At 40.3% G+C, this 25,197-nt stretch overlaps 1 protein-coding gene across 3 annotated transcripts; it reads left to right on the top strand.

Moving 5' to 3' along the window:
• Positions 1-23,408, top strand: LOC110535699 (G kinase-anchoring protein 1). 3 transcript variants are annotated; one of them, XM_021620880.3, is made up of 12 exons: positions 1-139; positions 13,570-13,802; positions 13,921-14,079; positions 14,273-14,350; positions 16,528-16,672; positions 17,788-17,816; positions 18,030-18,176; positions 18,327-18,413; positions 18,529-18,592; positions 18,699-18,769; positions 18,858-18,938; positions 23,032-23,408. In XM_021620880.3, exons 2-12 carry the CDS (start codon positions 13,578-13,580, stop codon positions 23,071-23,073), a joined length of 1,128 nt encoding a protein of 375 aa, XP_021476555.1. In that variant the 5' UTR covers positions 1-139; positions 13,570-13,577; the 3' UTR covers positions 23,074-23,408. The 3 variants fall into 3 exon arrangements, with proteins under 3 accessions (XP_021476555.1, XP_021476554.1, XP_090046295.1); XM_021620879.3 differs by having other exon boundaries at positions 31-145; XM_090190169.1 differs by lacking the exon at positions 1-139 and adding an exon at positions 361-970.
• The last annotated feature ends 1,789 nt before the right edge of the window (positions 23,409-25,197 follow it).

Below are 25,197 nucleotides of genomic sequence, written 5' to 3'. Positions count from 1 at the left end.
ACCTTCCTGGGACCAGAGTTCGCCATCACGGGCCCGTTTTGTCTTGTAGAATACTTTTTAGGCAACTGGGCCACCGTAGTTACTTTGCCGACGGAAAGTGGTGAACGTGTGGTATCTAGCTAGCTAACTACTTGAACAGGTGAAAGTATGTTTTGAATTACATTTTTTATTTATTAATAGTTTCCCCTCAAACATTCCCAATGCAATATTTAATGAACTGATTTGATTTCCAAATTATAAAAGCATGAGTTTCATGTAAACGAACCATAATACGAGCTAGCTACTTAGCGGTGTTAGTTTACAGCTGCATATGGATATGGCTGCAATATATGTAGCTAGAGCTGTTTTATCTGACTTAGCTAGCTAGGCAACGATGCTTGATGCTTTCTTTGAACCAAGCTAATCGGACGACACGGTTTATTTCAGTGGCATAAGTTAATTTATCTAGCTAAAGTAACTTTTGGTTATCCAATTACCGAATGACCACTCCCCTCTGCGCCGAGTTATACTTTTAGTTTGAAAGTGTCAACCGACTATAAAGGCAACCCAGTTAGCTAAATAAGTGACATGCCATTACGGGACAGGTAGACGAGTAGTAGCCCTTCATCGTGAATCTCAGTTCCATTCCACATAGCTAAATCATTGGACGAAGTCGTCGTCTGTACGGGGGAGTTTTTTTTTTTATCGCCCGACGCTCTGTCTGAACATTAACACCATTTGCGGTACGGTTTTTGGAAGCATAAGGACCTTATTTAATATCAGCGAGAAATAATAAATAAATAAAACGTTACACACCGTAATCGGGTTAGGGTTCCGACACGGTTTTATTTCCATGTTACAGCGCATGTTTACGGAAAGCAGACGACAGTGGACTGACTACCTGTGCTAATTAGCTACCTGTCTCCCCGAACAGCCTGCTCTCATAGACTAGACGTAACGTGGTCAACGTAAATCCGGTGTAATCAAATAGGTATGTTATGTTTGGTATGGTTACTTAAGGCGAAAGGGCGGTGGTTGGTCGGGCGTATAACGCAAACGTTCGAATCTCATCATGGACAATTTGATCAAATTAACACATTTTCAACTGCTTACCTACTTTTTAGATACTTTGCAACTACTTAGCATGTTAGTTAACCCTAATCTTATCATTTTTAGCTAACCCTACCCTAACGTGAACTTCTAGCAACCACTTAGCATGTTAGTTAACCTTAACTCTTTTAGCTAACCCGTTAACCTAATTCCCAAACTTAGCCCTAACCCCTAGGCTAGCTGATGTTAAGCTAACGTATGTTAGCATTAGCCACAACAATATAGAATGTAACATATCATACATTTAGCAAACATACATTTTTCAAATTCGTAACATATAAGAATTGTAATTTATTATACGAAATGGTGATAGACATCCCCAAATTTAATACATACCATATCATACATTTAGATACATTTAAAGTGTTGGTAACATATGATACTAAATGGAGTGACACAGACTTTCATACAGAAAAATTCAAAATGCTCTGAGACCAGGTTGCTCCGAATACCTGTGTGTTAACTGAAGACAGATGACACAAAAGTACTGTCGACTTCCACTGTGTTAAAACGGACATAACTGTGTACATAAGTGGGTATTTAGCATTTGTGAAATTATTCTGATGTGATCTTTTGGTTTTTATTACAGCATTGATTCAAGTTTAGATGAAGTATTTGTCTGTTTTGGCTTCTAGAGCCAATTCACCTTCAGACAGAATATGTAAAGTCCTTGGACCTTTAGTCCAATTGGGCAAGTGCAGCAGCATCAAGTGATATGTAAAACGAATCTCCATCTAGCTAGCTAGCCAGCAAGTGTTTTACAACTTTGATTGCTCGCTATAATGTAGGCTCATAGGCTACATAACAAAAGTTGTCTTTTAGTTGAAGATCAGAAGTAGGCAGGCTAACTAATTGTAGAACCAGGCATTCACATTGTATTGGGCATATCATTAGGAATTAGAATACTATACTGATCAAAACAATAAATGCAACATGTAAAGTGTTGGTCCTGTGTTTCATGAGCTGAAGTAAGATCTCAGAAATGTTCCATATACACACACAAAGCTTATTTCTAATGAATTTAAGCAATTTATCTGCACTGTATGTTTGTTAGCTAGCTAGCCAGTTTTAGAATAATGATTAATTTTCTTTTTACATTTGTATTACCTGCAAATACAGTGCATTCGGAAAGTATTCATTTTTCCACATTTTGTTACGTTACAACTAGTGATGCACCGAAATTACATTTTTGGCAGATACCAATATCCAATATTTTCCTTGACAAAAATAACGATACCGATATTCACAATTTTAGCGGCCTTTTAAGCATTCTAGTACAGTTAAATAGTTAACACACACACACACACACACATGGATGCAACGGTCTAAGGCACTGCATCTAAGTGTAAGATCCAGCCATGTTTGGGAGTCCCATAGGGCGGCTCACAATTGGCCCAGCATCGTCTGGGTTTAGCCGTGGTAGGGCGTCATTGTAAATAAAAAAAAATTCTTAACTGACTTGCCTAGTAAAATAAAGGTTACACCCACACACACACACCACACAGACCAAAAAGTAATTTTGTTGGCATTTACGTATGTCCCCATAACCAGTAAAACATAATAAAAACCTATTTCTTTCACTTTTTTACTGTTACGTTGTTCATTTGTTCAGTCATTTCATTCTCAACCAGGATTTCTAAGGAACGGCGTTTGGTTCATTGCATGTCAAAAAAGATACAGGTCAAATAACACTATTTGACGTGTCAAATAATTTTTTACGTAGTTATTACACATTGATTACACTTGGATCACTCGTATGTTATATGTCACAACGATTCATCGATACATATGCTATGATGCTGGTAAAGTTGTCTCGCGCACCTACAGTGCTGGTCATAGAAAAAAAGCTAGCTAGCTCATGGATGCAAACAATATTCTTCCCCAAAAACATAGCAAAACGACAATCAGGTGTCAGTAGCTATAAGAATTTGTTCTTAACTGACTTGCCTAGTTAAATAAAGGTAAAATAAAAAAATTAGTAAAATAAGAACTGTCTTATAAATTAGGGTTATTTTAGATGACACCTAGCTATATAGTTAGCTAGCTAAAAATAAAAAAATTAATAAAATATATAGTTAGCTATTTAACCTTAGCTAACTATCTAAAATAACCCTAATTTATAAGACAGTTCTCATTTTACTAAGTTTTTTATTATTATTTTACCTTTATTTAACTAGGCAAGTCAGTTAAGAACAAATTCTTATTTTCAATGACGGCCTAGGAACAGTGGGTTAACGACAGATTTGTACCTTGTCAGCACGGGGGTTTGAACTTGCAACCTTCCGTCAAACGCTCTAACCACTAGGCTATCCTGCCGCCCCAAAATGGTGGTTGGACCCATCTGTGAAGCTTGCCACAATAGTGGACTTTGCAGTTAGCCTTCAAAATAAAAATGTCATTGACAGTGATGCAGATGCAAATGCATACAAATAGTAGAATTATTCCATAATTGAATAGATCATGCTAAAGGAGGTTGGATTGTTATTGTATAGCGTCAACAAAAGACAATAATTTGTTAATTTGACAAATCTGTTGAAATCACAGTGGATGTATTATACTTTAGAATTGTATTGGGGGATACTTATTTTTGTGTACAGCCTTACCTATGGATTGTGGATCAATGACATAGGTTATCAGTCTACTCAGTGACACCCAGAGAACATTAGCATCGTTGCTCTTATTGCAGGACTCTGAAACAATTGTGAATTGAGCCATATTTATTGTCAACCTATGTGTATTGAACACTATTTCAGAGGGAAAACAATACTGCGTGGATTAGAGGTCGACCGATTAATCGGCAATGCCGATTTAATTAGGGCTGATTTCATCGATTCATCGAGTCGATGCACTTTCGTTGCACAAATGTACCTAACCATAAACATCAATGCCTTTCTTAAAATCAATACACAAGTATAATGTTTTAAACCTGCATGTGTTGTTAAAATAAATGAATGTTAGCAGGCAATATTAACTAGGGAAACTATGGAAAATCTTGCGTTCATTGCAAGTAGAGTCAGGGTTTTTGCAGCAGTTTGGGCCGCCTGGCTCATTGCGAATTGAATAAAGACTAATTTTCCAGAATTTTACATAATGATGACATAACATTAAAGGTTGTGCAATGTAACAGCAATATTTAGACTATGGAACGGTTCCATATTTCACTGAAAGAATAAACGTTTTGTTTTCGAATTGATTGTTTCCCGGATTTGACCATATTAATGACCTACGGCTCGTATTTCTGTGTGTTTATTATGTTATAATTAAGTCTATGATTTGATAGAGCAGTCTGACTGAGCGGTGGTAGGCATTAGCAGGATCATAAGCATTCATTCAAACAGCACTGTACTGCATTTGCCAGCAGCTCTTAGCAATGCTTGAAGCACAGCGCTGTTTATGACTTCAAGCCTATCAACTCCCGAGATTAGGCTGGCAATACTGAAGTGCATATAAGAACGTCCAATAGTCAAAGGTATATGAAATACAAATGGTATAGAGAGAAATAGTCCTATAATTCCTATAATAACTACAACCTAAAACTTTTTAACTGGGAATATTGAAGACTCATGTTTAAAGGAACCACCAGCTTTCATATGTTCTCATGTTCTGAGCATGGAACCTAAACTCTAGCTTTTTTACATGGCACATATTGCACTTTTACTTTCTTCTCCAACATTGTTTTGCATTATTCAAACCAAATTTAACATGTTTCATTATTTATTTGAGACATTTTCTTTATGTATTATATTAAGTTAAAATAAGTGTTCATTGTTCATTCAGTATTGTTGTAATTGTCATTATTACAAATACAGTCGGAAGTTTACATACACTCCACAAATTTCTTGTTAAGAAACTATATTTTTGGCAAGTCGATTAGGACATCTACTTTGTGCATGACACAAGTAATTTTTCCAACAATTGTTTACAGACAGATTATTTCACTTATTCACTGTATCACAATTCCAGTGGGTCAGAAGTTTACAAACACTAAGATGACTGTGCCTTTAAACAGCTTGGAAAATTCCAGAAAATTATGTCATGGCTTTAGGAACTTTTGATAGGCTAATTGGCATAATTTGAGTCAATTGGAGGTAGACCTGTGGATGTATTTCAAGGTCTGCCTTCAAACTCAGTGACTCTTTGCTTGACATCATGGGAAAATTAAAAGAAATCAGCCAAGACCTCAGAAAAAAATGGTCTGGTTCATCCTTGGGAGCAATTTCCAAATGCCTGAAGGTACCACGTTCATCTGTACAAAAATAGTATGCAAGTATAAACACCATGGGACCACGCAGACGTCATACCACTCAGGAAGGAGACGTGTTCTTTCTCCTAGAGATGAACATAGTTTGGTGCGAAAAGTGAAAACCAATCCCAGAACAACAGCAAAGAACCTTGTGAGGATGTTGGAGGAAACGGGTACAGAAGTATCTATATCCACAGTAAAACGAGTCCTATATCGATATAACCTGAAAGGCCGCTCGGCAAGGAAGAAGTCACTGCTCCAAAACCACCATATAAAAGCCAGACTACGGTTTGCAACTGCACATGGGGACAAAGATCATACTTTTTGGAGAAATGTCCTCTGGTCTGATGAAACAAAAATAGAACTGTTTGGCCATAATGACCATCATTATGTTTGGAGGGAAAAGGGGGAGGCTTGCAAGCCGAAGAACACCATCCCAACCGTGAAGCATGGGGGTGGCAGCATCATGTTGTGGGGGTGCTTTGCTGCAGGCGGGACTGGTGCACGTCAGGAAGTTACAGCTTGGCAGTAAATGGGTCTTCCAAATGGACAATGACCCCAAGCATACTTCCAAAGTTGTGGCAAAATGGCTTAAGGACAACAAAGGCAAGGTATTGGAGTGGCCATCACAAAGTCCTTGCCTCAATCCTATATAAACGTTTTGGGCAGATCTGAAAAAACGTGTGCGAGCAAGGAGGCCTACAAACCTAACTCAGTTACACCAGCTCTGTCAGTAGGAATGGGCCAAAATTCACCCAACTTAACTTATTCAACCAGCTTGTTTAAGGCTACCCGCAACGTTTGACCCAAGTTAAACATTTTAAATGCAATGCTACCAGACACTTGTTGAGTGTATGTAAACTTCTGACCCACTGGGAATGTAGTGAAATAAATAAAAGCTGAAATAAATCACTCTCTACTATTATTCTGACATTTCACATTCTTAAAATAAAGTCTTGATCCTAACTGACCTTAGACAGGGAAGTTTTACTATGATTAAATGTCAGGAATTGTGAAAAACCGAGTTTTAATGTATTTGGCTAAGGTGTATGTAAACTTAAACTGTGTGTGTGTATATATACACAGATCGGCTTTTTTTGGTCCTCCAATAATCGGTATCGGCGTTAAAATCATAATCCAAGGACCAGAATCCTCTAGCGAGGATGTTTTGGAGTCTGATAACTCTGAATATCTTGGGTATTGAGTAGACTGTTACTCCATTTCATTGATCACCAATCCTTACGTAAAGCTGTACAGTGCAAATGATTGTCAATACACACAATAGGCTGTCTGGGGAGTTGATTTCACACAGTCGCAGTCTCGCGATAAGAGCTACTTCGCTAATATTTGCATAAACTCTAAACAGTTGTGTTCTGTGGGTGTCACTGAGTCGACTGATACCCCATTTCATTGCTTCACATTCCAACCTTGTTTAACATTATCTAGTCTAAATATGGCATTCCACCAATTGTAACTTTCTGCATCACTTTCAAATAGGTACAATTATTTTGAAGGCAAACAGCAAATTCCACTATTGTGCCTAATCCTTATTGTGGCTAACTTTACAACACAAGCCGGTCAGGTCGAGCCTCACTAGCCAGAAGAAGCTAGCTGGCTGCTTATAACGTTAGCTTTGGGCAAAAGGGTTAAGTAGCTGGCTAGCTGTTCAATTTCAATAGGCGAACAACAAGTGGCTGCCTAGCTAATACTTACTCACAAGCATTCCTAAATCATTGCTAAGAATAGTGAAAATGCCTGTAGTTTCTACTGGTCATTGTTTTCAGGCTTGTTGTATTGGTGCTAGCTAGGTACCAAGCTAAAGCTAGCTAGCTACCCCAGAAGTTGCGGTCGAACAAATAATGCTTTATTACCAACGCGGTATTGTAAACACATCGTTTGTTGCCGTTGTTTGCTTGTTTGCAGACTTTTTTTTGTACAGCTTTGACAGGGCTACTGATAGTAGTGGTGGCACTTGGCTTGCACGTGCAAATTCAGAACACACAACATGCAAAAATAGAACTGTGTTATTTAACGTGTCAAATGAAAAGCATATTTAACGCGTTAAACAGTGTCATTGTCAAATTGTGTTATTTGACGTGTATCTTTTTTTGACATTCAAAGACCCAATGGCATTCCGTAGTATGTCTTGAAGCTAATAGCAGTGACGCTATTACTGTGTAACTCCGGTAGGGCAACATCTGAACAATAGCGCACTTGGTAACGTTAGTACAGTGCCTTGCGAAAGTATTCGGCCCCCTTGAACTTTGCGACCTTTTGCCACATTTCAGGCTTCAAACATAAAGATATAAAACTGTATTTTTTTGTGAAGAATCAACAACAAGTGGGACACAATCATGAAGTGGAACGACATTTATTGGATATTTCAAACTTTTTTAACAAATCAAAAACAGAAAAATTGGGCGTGCAAAATTATTCAGCCCCTTTACTTTCAGTGCAGCAAACTCTCTCCAGAAGTTCAGTGAGGATCTCTGAATGATCCAATGTTGACCTAAATGACTAATGATGATAAATACAATCCACCTGTGTGTAATCAAGTCTCCGTATAAATGCACCTGCACTGTGATAGTCTCAGAGGTCCGTTAAAAGCGCAGAGAGCATCATGAAGAACAAGGAACACACCAGGCAGGTCCGAGATACTGTTGTGAAGAAGTTTAAAGCCGGATTTGGATACAAAAAGATTTCCCAAGCTTTAAACATCCCAAGGAGCACTGTGCAAGCGATAATATTGAAATGGAAGGAGTATCAGACCACTGCAAATCTACCAAGACCTGGCCGTCCCTCTAAACTTTCAGCTCATACAAGGAGAAGACTGATCAGAGATGTAGCCACGAGGCCCATGATCACTCTGGATGAACTGCAGAGATCTACAGCTGAGGTGGGAGACTCTGTCCATAGGACAACAATCAGTCGTATATTGCACAAATCTGGCCTTTATGGAAGAGTGGCAAGAAGAAAGCCATTTCTTAAAGATATCCATAAAAAGTGTAGTTTAAAGTTTGCCACAAGCCACCTGGGAGACACACCAAACATGTGGAAGAAGGTGCTCTGGTCAGATGAAAGCAAAATTGAACTTTTTGGCAACAATGCAAAACGTTATGTTTGGCGTAAAAGCAACACAGCTGAACACACCATCCCCACTGTCAAACATGGTGGTGGCAGCATCATGGTTTGGGCCTGCTTTTCTTCAGCAGGGACAGGGAAGATGGTTAAAATTGATGGGAAGATGGATGGAGCCAAATACAGGACCATTCTGGAAGAAAACCTGATGGAGTCTGCAAAAGACCTGAGACTGGGACGGAGATTTGTCTTCCAACAAGACAATGATCCAAAACATAAAGCAAAATCTACAATGGAATTGTTCAAAAATAAACATATCCAGGTGTTAGAATGGCCAAGTCAAAGTCCAGACCTGAATCCAATCGAGAATCTGTGGAAAGAACTGAAAACTGCTGTTCACAAATGCTCTCCATCCAACCTCACTGAGCTCGAGCTGTTTTGCAAGGAGGAATGGGAAAACATTTCAGTCTCTCGATGTGCAAAACTGATAGAGACATACCCCAAGCGACTTACAGCTGTAATCGCAGCAAAAGGTGGCGCTACAAAGTATTAACTTAAGGGGGCTGAATAATTTTGCGCGCCCAATTTTTCAGTTTTTGATTTGTTAAATAAGTTTGAAATATCCAATAAATGTCGTTCCACTTCATGATTGTGTCCCACTTGTTGTTGATTCTTCACAAAAAAATACAGTTTAATATCTTTATGTTTGAAGCCTGAAATGTGGCAAAAGGTCGCAAAGTTCAAGGGGGCCGAATACTTTCGCAAGGCACTGTATGTACTTGCGCTCGATCAGTTGCGAACATAACCCACGACAGAGAACGGTTGATTGTCAAGGGCAATGAATTCCATTATCTTGGCGTTAATGGATTTTGCATTTGAGTTCTCTCGCAGAAATTCTTGCTCATTCAAATGACTGCTTGACTTGTTTGCTCAATCCACACAGCAGACATTGTGGCTAGGTTAGGAATGCCATGTCGCAGGTGTAGTGCCAAATTTTACGCGTCATTACATCATGTACTTACGTTATATAGGTATGCACGTCAGCTTTGACATCAGTTTTTCACATCGGCGTTGAACTAGACATTGGGCCGATGCCGATCTTGGCAATTTTCGCTAATATTGGCCAATTCTGATATGTTCACCGATATATCGTGCATTCCTAGTTACAGCCTCATTCTAAAATGGATGAAATAAAAAAATACCCATCAATCTACAAACAATACACCATAATGACAAACCAAAAACAACAGGTTTTAGAAATGTTTGCAAATGTATTAAAAATGAAAACCGAGACCTTATTTACACAAGTATTCAGACTAGGGTTGCAAAATTCCAGGAATTTACAATAAATCCCCTGCATTCCTGGTTGGAGATTTCTGGATTTCCTGCTTATTCACTTCTTATTCTGGGAATCCACCAACCGGGATTTCAGGAAGTATTGAAAATTCTCAGAATTTTGCAACCCTAATTCAGACCCTTTGCTATGAGATTCGAAATTGAGCTCCGGTGCATCCTGTTTCCATTGATCATCCTTGGGATGTTTCTACAATTTGATTGGACAAGGCCCACACCTGTCTATATAAGGTCCCACAGTTGACAGTCCATGTCAGAGTAAAAACCAAGCCATGAGGTTGAAGGAATTGTCCGTAGAGCTCCAAGACAGGATTGTGTTGAGGCATAGATCTGGGGAAGGGTACTAATACATTTTGGCAGTATTTTGAAGGTCCCCGAGAACACAGTTGCCTCCATTCTTTAATGGAAGAAGTTTGGAACCACCAAGACTCTTCCTAGAGCTGGCCGCTCAGCCAAACTGAGCAATCGGGGGAGAATGTCCTTGGTCTGGGAGACGACCAAGAACCTGGTGGTCACATTGACAGAGCTCCAGAATTTCTCAGTGGAGATGGAAGAGACTTACAGAAGGACAACCATCTCTGCAGCACACCTCCAATCAGACCTTTATGATAGAGTGGCCAAACGGAAGCCACTCCTCAGTAAAAGGCACATGACAACCCATTTGGAGTTTGCCAAAAGACACCTAAAGGACTCTCAGGCCATGAGAAACAAGATTCTCTGGTCTGATGGAACCAAGATTGAACTCTTTGGCCTGAATGCCAACCGTCACATCTGGAGGAAATCTGGCACCATCCGTACGGTGAAGCATGGTGGTGGTAGCATTATGCAGTGGGGATGTTTTTCAGTGGCAGGGACTGGAAGACTAGTCCAGATCGAGGGAATGATGAACGGACAAAGTACAGAGATCCTTGATGAAGACCTGCTCCAGAGCGCTCAGGACCTCAGACTGGTGTGAAGGTTCACCTTCCAACAGGACAATGAGAGAGGGAGAGAGATTCTAATCGCTGCCAAAGGCGCTTCAACAAAGTACTGAGTAACGGGTCTGAATACTTATGTCAATGTGATATTTCAGTTTTTTGTGTTTGTCATTATGGGGTATTGTGTGTCGATTGAGGAAAAAGTAAATATCAGTTTTAGAATAAGGCTGTAATACGCAACCCAAACCGGCTGCGCGCTTGCGCCATAGTGCATACATTTATTTTGCCCCCCCACACCAAACACGATCACGACACGCAGGTTAAAATATCAAAACAAACTGAACCAATGACATTCATTTGGGGACAGGTCGAAAAGCATTGAACATGTATGGCAATTTAGCTAGTTAGCTTGCACTTGCTAGCTAACGTTAATTTGTCCTATTTAGCTAGCTTGCTGTTGCTAGCTAATTTGTCCTGGGATATAAACATTGAGTTGTTATTTTACCTGAATTGCACAAGGACCTCTACTTCGACAATTAATCCACACGTAAAACGGCCAACCAAATTGTTTCTAGTCATCGCTCCTCCTTCCAGGCTTTTTCATCTTTGAACTTATGTGGTGATAGCATCTAAACTTTCATAGTATTACCACGACAACCGGCAACAAAGTTCGTCTTTCAATCACCCACGTGGGTATAACCAATGAAGAGATGGCACGTGGGTACCTGCTTCTATAAACCAATGAGGAGATGGGAGAGGCAGGACTTTCAGCGCGATCTGCGTCAGAAATAGGAATGACTTCAATTTTAGCCCCTGGCGTCGCAGATGCTCATTGACGCGCAATAATTGAATAACATGGATTTCTAAATTTATTTTGCAACGCTCACGCACGTGACGTGTCCGGTATGGTCAGCATGTTACATAACAAAATGTGGAAAAAGTCAATGGGTCTGAATACTTTCCGAATGCACTGTATGCCAAACAATCCATTCAAACAATGCATTCAGTTGATGATAGGACTTAGACAAGTTGTAAATGCAACAAGAACTGACATTTTATCATCGTATTCACAGCTTTCTAAGAACCAAAATGTAGACATTTCTGGTCTGTTAAGATATATTTTAGAGGCTATTTACACAGAATACCCCCTTGTATAATCTGTATTTATAAGTACAGTGCCTTCAAAATATTCACACCTCTTTACATTTTGTGTTAGTCTGAATTTGAAATTGATTGTCACTGGCCTACACAATAATCCATAATGTCAGTGGAATTATGTTTTTAGATATTTTTACAAATTCATTTTAAAATGAAAAGCTGAAATGTCTGGAGTCAATATGTATAGTATTCAACTCCTTTTATGGTAAGCCTCAATATGTTCAGTAGTAAAAAATTAGTTCAAGTTGCATGCACTCTGTGTGCAATAATAGTGTTTAACATGATCTTTGAATGAGTACCCCATCTCTGTACCCCACACATACAATTATCTGTACGGTCCCTCAGTCTAGCAGTGAATTTCAACCAAAGACCAGGGAGCTTTTCCAATGCCTCGCAAATAAGGGCACCTATTGGTACATGGGTAAAAATATAAAAGCAGACATGGAATATCCCTTTGAGCATGTTTAAGTTATTAATTACACTTTGGGTGGTGTATCAGCACACCCAGTCACTACAAAGATACAGGCGTTCTTCCTAACTCAGTTGCCGGAGAGGATGTAAACTGCTCAGGGATTTCACCACGAGGCCACGGGTGACTAAAACTGGACAAAAAACTGAGGATGGACCAACAACATTGTAGTTACTCCACAATACTAACCTAAATGACGGAAGTGAAAAGAAGGAAGCCTGTACAGACTAAAAATATTCCAAAACTGCAAAAAAAAGTGTAAAGGAAATGAACGTTATGTCCTGAACACAAAGTGTTATGTTTGGGGCAAACACTACACATCACTTGAGTACCACACTTCATATTTTCAGGCATGGTGGTGGCTGCACATGTTATGGGTATGTTTGTCATCGGCAAGTACTAGGAAGTTTTTTAAGATAAAAATAAATGGAATAGAGCTAAGCACAGGTAAAATCACTACATTAAACCCAGGGCCAGATATATGCTGGAGTTGTTTACCAAGACAACATTGAATGTTCCTGAGTGGCCTAGTTACAGTTTTTATTTAAATCGGCTTGAAAATCTATGGCAAGACTTGAATGGCTGTTTAGCAAGGATCAACAATCAACTTGACAGCTTGAAGAATGTGCAAATATTGTACAGTCCAGCTGTGCAAAGCACTTAAGAGACTTACCCAGAAAGACTCGCAGCTGTAATCGCTGCCAAAGGTGATTCTGACTCAGGGGTGTAAATACTTATGTAAATTAGGTATTCCTATATTTATTTTTATTTTTTAAAGAAGGGCAACAATTTCTAAAAACATGTTTTGGCTTTGTCATTATGGGGTATTGTATTCGGGCTACAACACAATGTAGATTAAGTCGAGGGATATAAATACTTTCTGAACGCTCTATTTGACAATATTATAGGTTGACAATAATTGTAATACACACTATATGTTACATCACATGCCTGCCTTTTATTTTCCTACATTGGTAAAATCAGGATTATGGCTCTACTGTCATTCTTTCCAATTAGACTGGTTTGGATTTCTTCCTGACCAATATGGCTGCAATTTTCATCCCATTCTGGAAGTTTGAGGCTTCATTACGTAGTCCTCTAGTAATTTAATAGGATCTCTATGGTATTGAGTCTTTTTTTATGGCTTTCTTTTTGTTTATTGTTAGGGTTGCACTGGAGAGGTTCAGATTAGAAAGGTTTTGTTATGCATTGCCTAATTTGACGTGTTTTCTTTCTGCGTGTATCTTGTTTGTTGTGCATAGGTCAGCAGATGGCATCAGCAATGATCTCCGTCCACACCACAGCTTCTCGCTTTGCCCTGCTTCAGGTTGACTCTGATTCGGACTCCGATTTGGAGTCAGGAAAGACCAGAGGTGGCCGGGACTCTGGAAAGGGTCGTCCTGGGAAGGCAACCGAGGGGAAATCCACCGCGAGCAACGGCAAGAAGGAGAAGAGGAAGAAGAAGCGAGAGCAGCAACAGAGCGAGGCTAATGAGGTGACTGGCAGGGGCATTTAACCTCCTCGCTGAACCCAACATCAGGTCTCAAAGGTTTCAGTTTTACTATTTCACATGACCTTGTGGACTAATGATGAGTCCTGTCTCCTGTCCCCAGTTAAGGAGTCTTGCCTTTAAGAAGCTCCCTCAGAAGTCCTCTGCCCCGCCCCCCTCCCTGTCTCTGCAGGGTGTGGCCAATGAGCTACTCCATCCCGCAGCAGGGGACCAATCCATGCCCCCGGAAGGCTGGCAGCAATGGAAACAGAGGGACTACCAGGTAGAACCTGACAGATTGGTCCTATAACTACATTTATTTTCTTCATATCTACATGATTGCTTAGGGGTTGTTTCTGAACAGGGCTCATGGTAACACCTGACATGGTGGGCATGAATGGGCATTATAATTTCTTACCTGATATCCCCCAGCTAATCCCATCCTTAATCTTCGTCTTTGTTTCTGACCAATGCAGTTAACGAGTGAGCTGTACGAGGCAGACCTGGAGAAGGCACTGATTATGAGTAAACTGGAGTTTGAGGAGCACAAACAGGTACCATACTGCCCCAATGCAGCACTAGAGCTCTGCTACCCGAGCCCGATGGACCCCGACATTATACAGTCGTGGCCAAAGGTTTTGAGAATGACACAAATATTAATTTTCACAAAGTCTGCTGCCTCAGTTTGTATGATGGCAATTTGCATATACTCCAGAATGTTATGGAGAGTGGTCAGATGAATTGCAATTACTTGCAAAGTCCCTCTTTGCTATGCAAATGAACTGAATCCCGCAAAAACATTTCCACTGCATTTCAGCCCTGCCACAAAAGGACCAGCTGACATCATGTCAGTGATTCTCTTGTTAACAGAGGTGTGAGTGTTGATGAGGACAAGGCTGGAGATCACTCTGTCATGCTGATTGAGTTCGAATAACAGACTGGAAGCTTCAAAAGGAGGGTGGTGCTTGGAATCATTGTTCTTCCTCTGTCAAGCAAGGAAACACGTGCCGTCATCATTGCTTTGAACAAAAAGGGCTTCACAGGAAGGATATTGCTGCTAGTAAGATTGCACCTAAATCAACCATTTATCGGATCATCAAGAACTTCAAGGAGAGCGGTTCAATTGTTGTGAAGAAGGCTTCAGGCCGCCACCAGTACAGAGCTTGCTCAGGAATGTCAGCAGGCAGGTGTGAGTGCATATGCATGCACAGTGAGGTGAAGACTTTTGGAGGATGGCCTGGTGTCAAGGGAAGCAAAGAAGCCACTTCTCTCCAGGAAAAACATCAGGGACATACTGATATTCTGCAAAAGGTACAGGGATTGGACTGCTGAGGACTGGGGTAAAGTCATTTTCTCCGAATCCCCTTTTTCGATTGTTTGGGGCATCTGGAAAAAAGCTTGTCCGGAGAAGACAAGGTGAGCGCTACCATCAGTCCTGTGTCATGTCTTAGTAAAGCATCCTGAGACCATTCATGTGTGGGGTTGCTTCTCAGCCAAGGGAGTGGGCTCACTCACAATTTTGCCTAAGAACACAGCCATGAATATAGAATGGTACAACACATCCTCCGAGAGCAACTTCTCCCAACCATCCAGGAACAGTTTGGTGACGAACTATGCCTTTTCCAGCATGATGGAGCACCTTGCCATAAAGCAAAAGTGATAACTAAGTGACTCGGGGAACAAAACCTCTATATTTTGGGTCCATGGCCAGGAAACTCCCCAGACCTTAATCGCATTGAGAACTTGTGGTCAATCCTCAAAAGGCAGGTGGACAAAAAAAAACACAAATTCTGACAAACTCCAAGCATTGGTTATGCAAGAATGGGCTGTCATCAGTCAGGATGTGGCCCAGAAGTTAATTGACAGCATGCCAGGGCGGATTGCAGAGGTCTTGAAAAAGAAGAGTCAACACTGAAAATATTGACTCTTTGCATCAACTTCATGTAATTGTCAATAAAAGCATTTGACACTTATGAAATGCTTGTAATTCTACTTCAGTATTCCATAGTAACATCTGACAAAAATATCTAAAGACACTGAAGCAGCAAACTCTGAAAATTTATATTTGTGTCATTCTCAAAACTTTTGGCCACGACTGTACATCGTGTTAGGGCCGGGGTAGTGCCTGTTTTTTCATCAATAACTAGGTTACTGGTATCACTAAAATGATCATTAACATTTTGAAGCCTAGCCATTTGGTTGTGCTGTGCTGCGCAGTACATGTCAGAACTTCAACCTTGTCAAATATAAGACCAGAACATTGTCAGATTCCACAGGAGAGATTATTTTAATGAAAATAGTGATGTTCCTTGAGTTTTGTTGGTTTAGAGTGATGAAAAGTAACTAGTTTTATCAGTAACTGTTCTCTGTCTCATCATTGAGCAGAACAGCAAGCAGAGGCGTTTCTATAGATACTCACACCATCAGAGATATGCACAGAGCGCATGCAGTGGAGGAAGCAAGGGACAGACAGATGAGCAGCTAATGCATACTAACAGAGGAAGTTATTTCTGGGTTCGGCCAGGGCCGGTCCTTAAATGTGTCAGTAGCAATCAGGCATGAGTATACAGCACCCTGTCACAAAACATCTGTCATTAAACGATTAACAGAAATCAGAACCATAGAGAGAGAACTACACACACATGGCTCGGACCAAAAATGTTTATTTTTTGATGAGGAAATTAATGTTCCATTAAAGCAGATGCTGTTCTTTTAAATTGCCTCCTGTCAGGATGATGACGGAACAGATACTCCCTCTCCCAAGTCCAGAGGAGGAGGAGGAGGAGCAGCAGCAGGGAAGAAAGACAAGAAGAAGAGCCAGCAGGGAAAAGACAAGAAGATGACAGTGTCTCTGAAGGACTTCCAGGCAGAGGGGGGTGAGACCAGCAGTGGCTAGAGCTACACTTATGTTAAAGGCCCAGTGTAGTCAAAAAAGTACTGATTTTCCTGTGTTTTATATATATTTCCACACTATGAGGTTGGAATAATACTGTGAAATTGTGAAAATTCTAATAATGCCATCTTAGTGTAAGAGCTGTTTGAAAAGACTGCTTGAAATTTCAGCCTGTTTTGGTGGGATGGAGTTTTGGCCTGCCTGGTGACATCAGGTGGTAAATTTGTTATATAACAATAACGTGTTTGAACAAACAGTGAACTTTCTGTACCCCCTCGTCTCTCAGTAACTTTCCATACACATATTTCCTGTTCCCCTTAATCAATAAATGATTATATAGTGACAGTAATAAGTATAATTCAAGTTAGAACCCAACAAGACCAATAAGAAAGAGTTCCAAACCTCTGCCAATAATAATAATACATTCTAGTAAGAAATCATTAGGTGAGTGCTTATATTTGTCCTATTTCAGACATGTACAAGTGTGAATTGGAAATGTTTTTATTTTTTTACATACCACAACTCTCCCTGAGACAGCCTTTGGAGAGTGGGGTCACGGCTAGGGTCTGGCATTATCAATGGCGACTTTGGAGCAATTAGGGTTAAGTGCCTTGCTCAAGGGCACTGTTTTTTCACCTTCGGTTCATGGCCCTACGCGCTAACTGCTAGGCTACCTGCCACACCAATAACCGCTAGTTTTCAGTTTTCCACTCCCCCCCCAGACCAGTACCAGACAGACCTACCTACATTTTTGCTTAAGAAATTACACTTATTTTTGTTTCTTTTTTTTTACCATTTTAATTGAAAACCATCACAGTAAGGTACTCAATTGTTACCCAGAAATGATTTGATATTTAGGGGGAAAAAGGCTGCATTGGGTCTTTAACATTGAGCACTGCCCCATTTCATCAATACAATACCAGCATAGCATTAACACTAGGACTACTTGTTTAACAGTCAACTTTGAGCAGGTGCTGCGTATAATGTGCTATAATTGTCTGTTTTCTCAGTGGCCTCACTCATGTTATTATTCTGTTTTTTAACGACGTTCACTTGACTTGTTGAATTCTCCTTAAAAACCACGATTCTCCGTTACAGATCAGCTTAGTAAGAAGCAGGAGAAAGAGGTGAGGTATGGCATCATTGTTGTATTCGGTGTTTGGCTTGCAGTGCTTCGGTCGAGGGTTTTAAACCCTGTAATGTAAGGATGAATGTAATGGACAGGTGGTGATATGACGTGAACTAGCGCAAATTGTGTAGGTTGTGTGTGTGTGTGTGTGTGTGTGTGTGTGTGTGTGTGTGTGCTTTTTAATAATTCAAATGCTGAATCCACTCTCCAGGAGACCAAACTGCCCACACCTCCAGAAGACAAGTTCTTCAACAAGCTTGAGGATGACGTTAGCAAAATCGTACAGCAGGAAAAAAGACGGGAGCAGTTTTCTAACAGCACTGACGCCGAGGTCACAACTTCAACAGAGCATGAACCGGTGAGACAGACTGCAAATCAGTTCATTCCAAGTATAATGGCTTTATGTTCAAATTATATTCGACCATTGAGTGACTGCTGATGAGACCATGGAGGGACAGGGTAACTCTATCTCTCAGAGCCTAACTGTGCCTCCCATCACACCTCCCAGGACCCCCGAACTGAGCAGCTAAAGGACGACTTGGAGAAGAAAGACCAAGAAATTGAGAAGTTAAAGAAGGTTATTTCACAATGGGAGGTGAGTCGTTGGATGGATACTGTACTGGGCTTTGGATGGAGCATGTCAAGAAGACAGAACAGCGCCATCTGGCATTTACAGTTGGTGTGAACGTGTTATTGTTCTCGATCCTCAGGTGAAGTACAAAGAAGTGAAAGCCAGAAACTCCCAGCTCCTGAAGATGTTGCAGCAGGGAGAGAGTACAGCTACTGCACTCCTAATTCAATCTGAGACTATACAGTAATCCATTACTGATGCACTAGGTAGGCCTACTTGTTCTCATTCATTCTCTTCCTCTCTCCACAGTGAAAGATAAAGCAGAGATCCTACTGCAGGTGGAAGAGCTTCTAAATATCAAAGAGGAGCTGTCTTCACAGGTGTGTGTGTGCTTGTGCGTGTGTCTCAAACCATTAATCGTGTGCAAAGCTGTCGTCCTGGTTGAATGACATTTATTTCTCTCTCCAGGTGACATCACTACATGCCTCACTTGAACAGGAGAAGTCGAAAGTGAAAGGTTTGCAAACAGATCAGCCAAAACACCATCAGGTAAGAAGAAACTCAATACAACACACATTTAGTATCTCATAAAGTGTCCCTGTCTAAAATCAAACCAACAGCTCACGCCTGGTTCAGAGAGAGGGGTAAAGGCTGCAGTGTAGAATGACCCCAGTTTGTTTGTTGTGCTGTTCAACCTGTGTAAAGCTGTGAGTCGACTGGGATGTCTTTTTAAATATAAGGTGTGTGTGCGTGCGTGCGTGTGTGTGTTCCACTCTTAGATCAGGCAGGAAGTCACCTCTAGGAAGATTACCAAGTTAACAGTGCAGCAGCAGTAGTCCTCACTCTCCAGAATAGTTCACAAAACGGAACCATTCACTCTGTCCAGCTCATTACTATATGAGTGATTGAACATTTTGTTTTTTACTTAATGTATGAATATTGACAAATCTAATCATGAATATTGAAAACAAACCACCATTTTAGATTTGTAAATGTTTTCTATATATTGTTGAACATAATATACTCTATGATCATATCAAAGTTACAGAGTGGGATCTCTGCTACTTTTAGAGTTATGATCCAATTTGTAAGTGTTACCAACCGAGTGAATGTGAAAATAAATTTAAAATGGTCGCCCTCTGCTGGTGATTTGTAGGATGTGCAATTATACAAGTTATTAAAGAAGGACTGTGATTGGTTACATTGCCTACCAATTTCTCTGTGAAGTATGGGCCAAATCTTTAAAAGTAGCAGATTTCCCACTCTGGAATGTTGATATACCTGCATAGTATATTATGTTTAGGGCTGTCAAACGATTCAAATAATTAATTGCGCTAATGGCATTAGTTAATTTGCTCAAATGTGGCCCTAAAGAAAGATATTTCAATTTAAAAAGTAATGCATTGAGTTACAGGCATACTTTGATTTGATTGTAAGGGATGGAAACACTGAATTATCTAGGCTACATCAGAATGTTTTAATAGCATTTTCACCATAAACAACACAAGTCACTGTAACTTACAGTTAGCTATTAATGCTCCCAATGTTTAAGTAGGCCTACTCCCACTTATCAATGTTCTTGAAGGTTAACACTTGCTCACACACACACACAGCTTTAAGTTCTGTTAAATCTTCAGGCATTCTAAATGAGTGTGACTACAGGGAAAAAAAGGACTGGCTCTATGGATACAAAGAGCTATTAAACCATCTGTACGGTTCAGAGAACTTTACACACAGGCCTACACTCTCTCCCTCCCTCCTCACACCCACTCTCTCTCACTTATGACCTAAACTCACTCAATGCATTGTTTTGTTTTGAATTATAATGTTCCAACCGAAGCCGGGTGGGCGGGTTGTCAGCTTTGATGCCTCAATTAGAACATGTCTAATTTTTTGCGTTTTGTCGCTGTAGTCACACACAACAATAAAAATGTTGTCATTTACAAGCTCATTTGAATTGGAAAGGTAGGGAAGGGTTGAGGCATTACCACACATGTTAAATTAGACCAATTCATCCACTAATGGAAACAACATCGCTATTTGCAAAAGATTGGAGATATGGACTATCCTGCTAGCATACAGTCACTGTTCTGCCTGTCCCGTCTTTTCCACCCGCCTCACTCTTCTTGCGCCGCACAACACTTATGGTGAGTTTTTGAGAAGGATGCAACTGCAGCCCACAATTCGGGGCGTTCCTGTATGTGGACATTCCTGCATCTGCATAAACCCTTCTTTATACTTCCATTGGTAAATTTTTAAGCTATGACTCCAGTACATATGTGTGAGGCATGGGCGATCTACTACAGTAGATGGTAGTAATGCACCATAACGTTGGATGCCAACCGCCAATAAACCCCACAGAAGAAGAGGCAGGAACTTCAACGTTAGTAGGGGGGCTGAAATTTTGCGGGCTGCACGCTATTGGAGTTTTACTGCCGCTTTACACCTGCTCTCACATGCATCCTTTAACACAGTGGTTCTCAACTGGTTTTGCCTGGAGACCCAAATTTGACCATGACTATTGAGTCGCGACTCAATATTATGGACTGTTACTTTTTATAATGTGTTGCAGCTGCCTTCTTGGGCAGGTTTCACTTGCAAAATAGACTGTCTCAATTATGGTATTAAATAAAGTCATTACACAGCCATGTTAACTGAGAAAACACTTGTTATCAATTCAGGAGAATAAGCCATTTTAATTAGGAGACCAGTTCAGGAGTGGGGTGTAATAAATTATCAGACTCAGAACATAACATCAACACCAGTCCAATAATATTAATGAACAGTAACACGTACCAGTGTTTAAAATTGTTGTTTTTTTTCTCCAATCATTAGGAATTCTTAATCATCAATTATCGTGATAATCTTAGTGTTTGGCCTTGTAAAGTCAGCAACAATAAGTGGTGCAGCGGTATCGTTTCAAAATAAGTTTCGGTGTGAAGGTTACCTTTTTAAACCCCCCCAGTTGAGAATCACTGCTCTAACACACACAATCATACACACCCCACTCTTACATATGCAGCCTACAGTACTTTGAAGCAGTAGCCTATTCCTTTTCAGTTCTTGCAATCAGAATGTGTGCATAGTCAATGGTCAAGTTATCATGTTGCTGGGTAACATGACTAGCTAAACAATGTAGTTTGTTATAAAACCAAAACATACTGACTCCAGAATAGTTTAAAACGACCTGCGACATGCACACGAATCCTAGGCAAATATAGAAAATAGCTTTGGGAATATTGGGCATCATTTTTTAAATTATTTTGTGGAATGGCACATGGTCTTTAGTGATGTTAAAGGCGCAAGCATTGACTGGTAGGGCTGCTGTCCAAACTCATAAAAGACACACCCTCGTCCACTTACCCTCGCCTTATGCCCTTGGGGGAATCCCCATCGCCATCTTGGCGGGCGGTCCTACTGATAAGCCAAGCGAAGGGAAGTTTGGAACGTAAGCCCCTCAACCCTCGTTTTTAGTCGCGTTTGCGAGTGTACAATTATGTTCACTCCGAGGCCTGAAACTCCCCTTATTTCAAATAGCGACGATTGTACATCCGCTAAGAAGTCAGCGAAAACTTAAAAACAACATCAATGGAGAAGTCAACAACAAGTGTAAGTAAAAACAAATGCAAATAAGTTAGATATTGTGCAAATAATGTACATGACGGCACAAACGCGTCTCATAAAAAGTAAATATAGCTGTACTCTCTCCCTGCTGCAACATCTTTTGGAAATTGTAGAAATAAAGCATTTTCCTTCTACAGAATTTCCAGCTAGGTAGGCTAATGTTAGCTAATTAATTTGCTAGCTTTCATACTGTAGGTGTATATTATTCATTATGTATTTTAAAATAAGTAGACATGCACTCATAATTGACTGTAGTGCATTTAAAAAACACAATCATCGCGGGATGAACGAGTGATGAATTTCCGGGCAAGGGTGGTCCATTTTAAAAACCATTCCTTCCTCCCTCGCCCCTTTTCCCTGCAAGTGTATACTTGTCATGATACCTCATCAGAAGGGTCTACTTACTTGGAGGGCTGAGGGGGATAGGGTCTGTCTTTTAAGTGTTTGGACTGTAGCCTAGATGTGTTCCGTGTTGGTGTTCTGCGCTTAAAAGGGGCTGTACGGATAACATGTGTTCTTGAAAGGTTCCATGCGGTGATGAAATAGAGAAGTGATTATAACGGCATTTTAAAAAATTATGCCCATAAACAGGTCACGCCTTAACATGTTATTAGGGCTTTAACGCTATTCGTGTTTATTTGTCAATATTCTTCTTTGTTGTTTTTGAACTCAAAATACTACTCATATTACCAAGTAAGCGGTAAAGCTTCATATAACACCAATTTTTGCTTTGTAACACCTACAGATGAAATATTATGAGTCTTAAAGGAGGCCTGGGTAATGCCAAAATGTCATAAATATACCAACTTTGATTAATTACTTCTCAAATATGCTGAACTGTTAGTGTATTTCAGTTGAAGGATATTGGGTTTGGTAACAACTTATCATGAAATGTCGAATCTCCTGAGCTGTCTTAAGCCCTTGGAGACAGTCAAGCCCCAGACAAGCAGACCAACAAACTAACAATGTAAAACTTTCTGTACTCACTCCATACTTCCTGGTCTCCTCTGATTGGCAGGGAAACAGGAAGGGGAAAAAGGGTTCAGAGTCTGATCTATGAAGACTGCAGAGGGAAGAACATTGACTGCAAAATACAACAAAGCAAAGCACTCCTATTCTTCAGGGTCTATTTGTTTGTATGGTTACTCTCTACTCTCTGTCTTCATGCACTACGCATGCCTTGTATACCACACACACCAACTCCTGGATGTACCGCACTGCAGAAGTTATTAAAAGGCTTGTAAATGAAGGCTGTATGTTTTCTGTTGACTGACATCGCAGCTCCTCTTTTTGTTCTGGTCTGCTCCCTGCCTTCTCTGGGGTGATGCCAAATGACAGGTGTGATTTTTTTTTTTTTTCACTGCAAGTTAAATAAACTACTTTTTCAGTGTAAAATCATGTCTCCTTTTGATATTACTATGTGCTAATGGTACACAAAATATGTAAAACTGTTTTTGGTGCTGATGAGACTTTAGCATCTTTTAGCGGAGCCTCTTCAAGACAAATCATATACAATTGAAGTCGAAGTTTACATACACCTTAGCCAAATACATTTAAACTCAGTTTTTCACAATTCCTGATGTTTAATCCTAGTATAAATTCCCTGTCTTAGGTCAGTTAGGATCACCACTTTATTTTAACAATGTGAAAAGTCCGAATAATAGTAGAGAACGATGATTTATTTCAGCTTTTATTTCTTTCATCACATTCCCAGTGGGTCAGAAGTTTACAAACACTCAATTAGTATTCGGTAGCATTGCCTTTAAATTGTTTAACTTGGGTCAAACGTTGCGGGTAGCCTTCCACAAGCTTCCCACACTAAGCTGGGTGAATTTAGGCCCATTCGTCCTGACAGCTGGTGTAACCGCGTTAGGTTTGTAGGCCTCCATGCTCGCACATGCTTTTTCAGTTCTGCCCATACCTTTTCTATAGGATTGAGGTCAGGGCTTTGTGATGGCCACTCCAATACCTTGACTTTGTTGTCCTTAAGCCATTTTGGATTTATGCTTGGGGTCATTGTCCATTTGGAAGACCCAATTGTGACCAAGCTGTAACTGATGTCTTGAGATGTTGCTTCAATATATCCAGATAATTTTCCTACCTCATGATGCCATCTATTTTGTGAAGTGCACCAGTCCCGTCTACAGCAAAGCACCCCCACAACATGATGCTGCCACCCCCGTGCTTCACGGTTGGGATGGTGTTCTTCGGCTTGGAAGCAGCCTCCCCCTTTTACCTCCAAACATAATGGTCATTATGGACCAAACAGTTCTATTTTTGTTTCATCAGACCAGAGGACATTTCTCCAAAACGTACGATCTTTGTCCCCATGTGCAGTTGCAAACCGTAGTCTGGCTATTTGTGGCTGTTTTGGAGCCGTGGCTTCTTCCTTGCTGAGCGGCGTTTCAGGTTATGTCGATATAGGACTCGTTTTACTGTGGATATAGATACATTTGTACCCGTTTCCTCCAGCATCTTCACAAGGTCCTTTGCTGTTGTTCTGGGATTGATTTGCAGTTTTCGCATGCTGTTTATACTTGCGTACTATTGTTTGTACAGATGAACGTGAATACTTCAGGAGTTTGGAAATTGCTCCCAAGGATGAACCAGACTTGTGGAGGTCAACATTTTTTTTCCTGAGGTCTTGGCTGATTTCTTTTGATTTTCCCATGAAGTCAAGCAAAGAGGCACTGAGTTTGAAGGTAAGGCTTGAAATTCATCCACAGGTATACCTCCAATTGACTCAAATGATGTCAATTAGCCTATCAGAAGCTTCTAAAGCCATGACATTTTCTGCAATTTTCCAAGCTGTTTAAAGGCACAGTAAACTTAGTGTATGTAAACTTCTGACCCACTGGAATTGTGATACAGTGAAATAATCTGTCTGTAAACAATTGTTGGACCAATTACTTGTGTCATGCACAAAGTAGATGTCCTAACCGACTTGCCAAAACTATAGTTTGTCGACAAGACATTTGTGGAGTGGTTGAAAAACGACTCCGACTCTAATGACTTCAACCTAAGTGTATGTAAACTTCTGACTTCAACTGTATATGGGGCATACATCAATCTCAGCTCTGTAGATTTTACTGCGAAGAGACGGAATCAATAGACCATATATTCTGGTATTGCCCCTATGTAGCTTGTTTCTGGTCACAGGTTTAGGAATGGTTAAAAAAATAAT

This window comes from Oncorhynchus mykiss, chromosome 11 (genome assembly GCF_057628025.1).
Source record: "Oncorhynchus mykiss isolate SJ-2025 chromosome 11, ASM5762802v1, whole genome shotgun sequence".
In the NCBI taxonomy this organism is placed as follows: domain Eukaryota; kingdom Metazoa; phylum Chordata; class Actinopteri; order Salmoniformes; family Salmonidae; genus Oncorhynchus; species Oncorhynchus mykiss.
This window is presented reverse-complemented; position numbering and strand designations above follow the sequence as displayed.

Coding starts and splice junctions, on each gene's coding strand:
- LOC110535699 (XM_021620880.3), top strand. CDS start 13,578: ATGGCATCAGCAATGATCTCCGTCCACACCACAGCTTCTCGCTTTGCC. Junction 14,351..16,527: donor AGTTTGAGGAGCACAAACAG/GTACCATACTGC, acceptor GCCTCCTGTCAG/GATGATGACGGAACAGATAC. Junction 18,414..18,528: donor AGGTTATTTCACAATGGGAG/GTGAGTCGTTGG, acceptor CTCGATCCTCAG/GTGAAGTACAAAGAAGTGAA.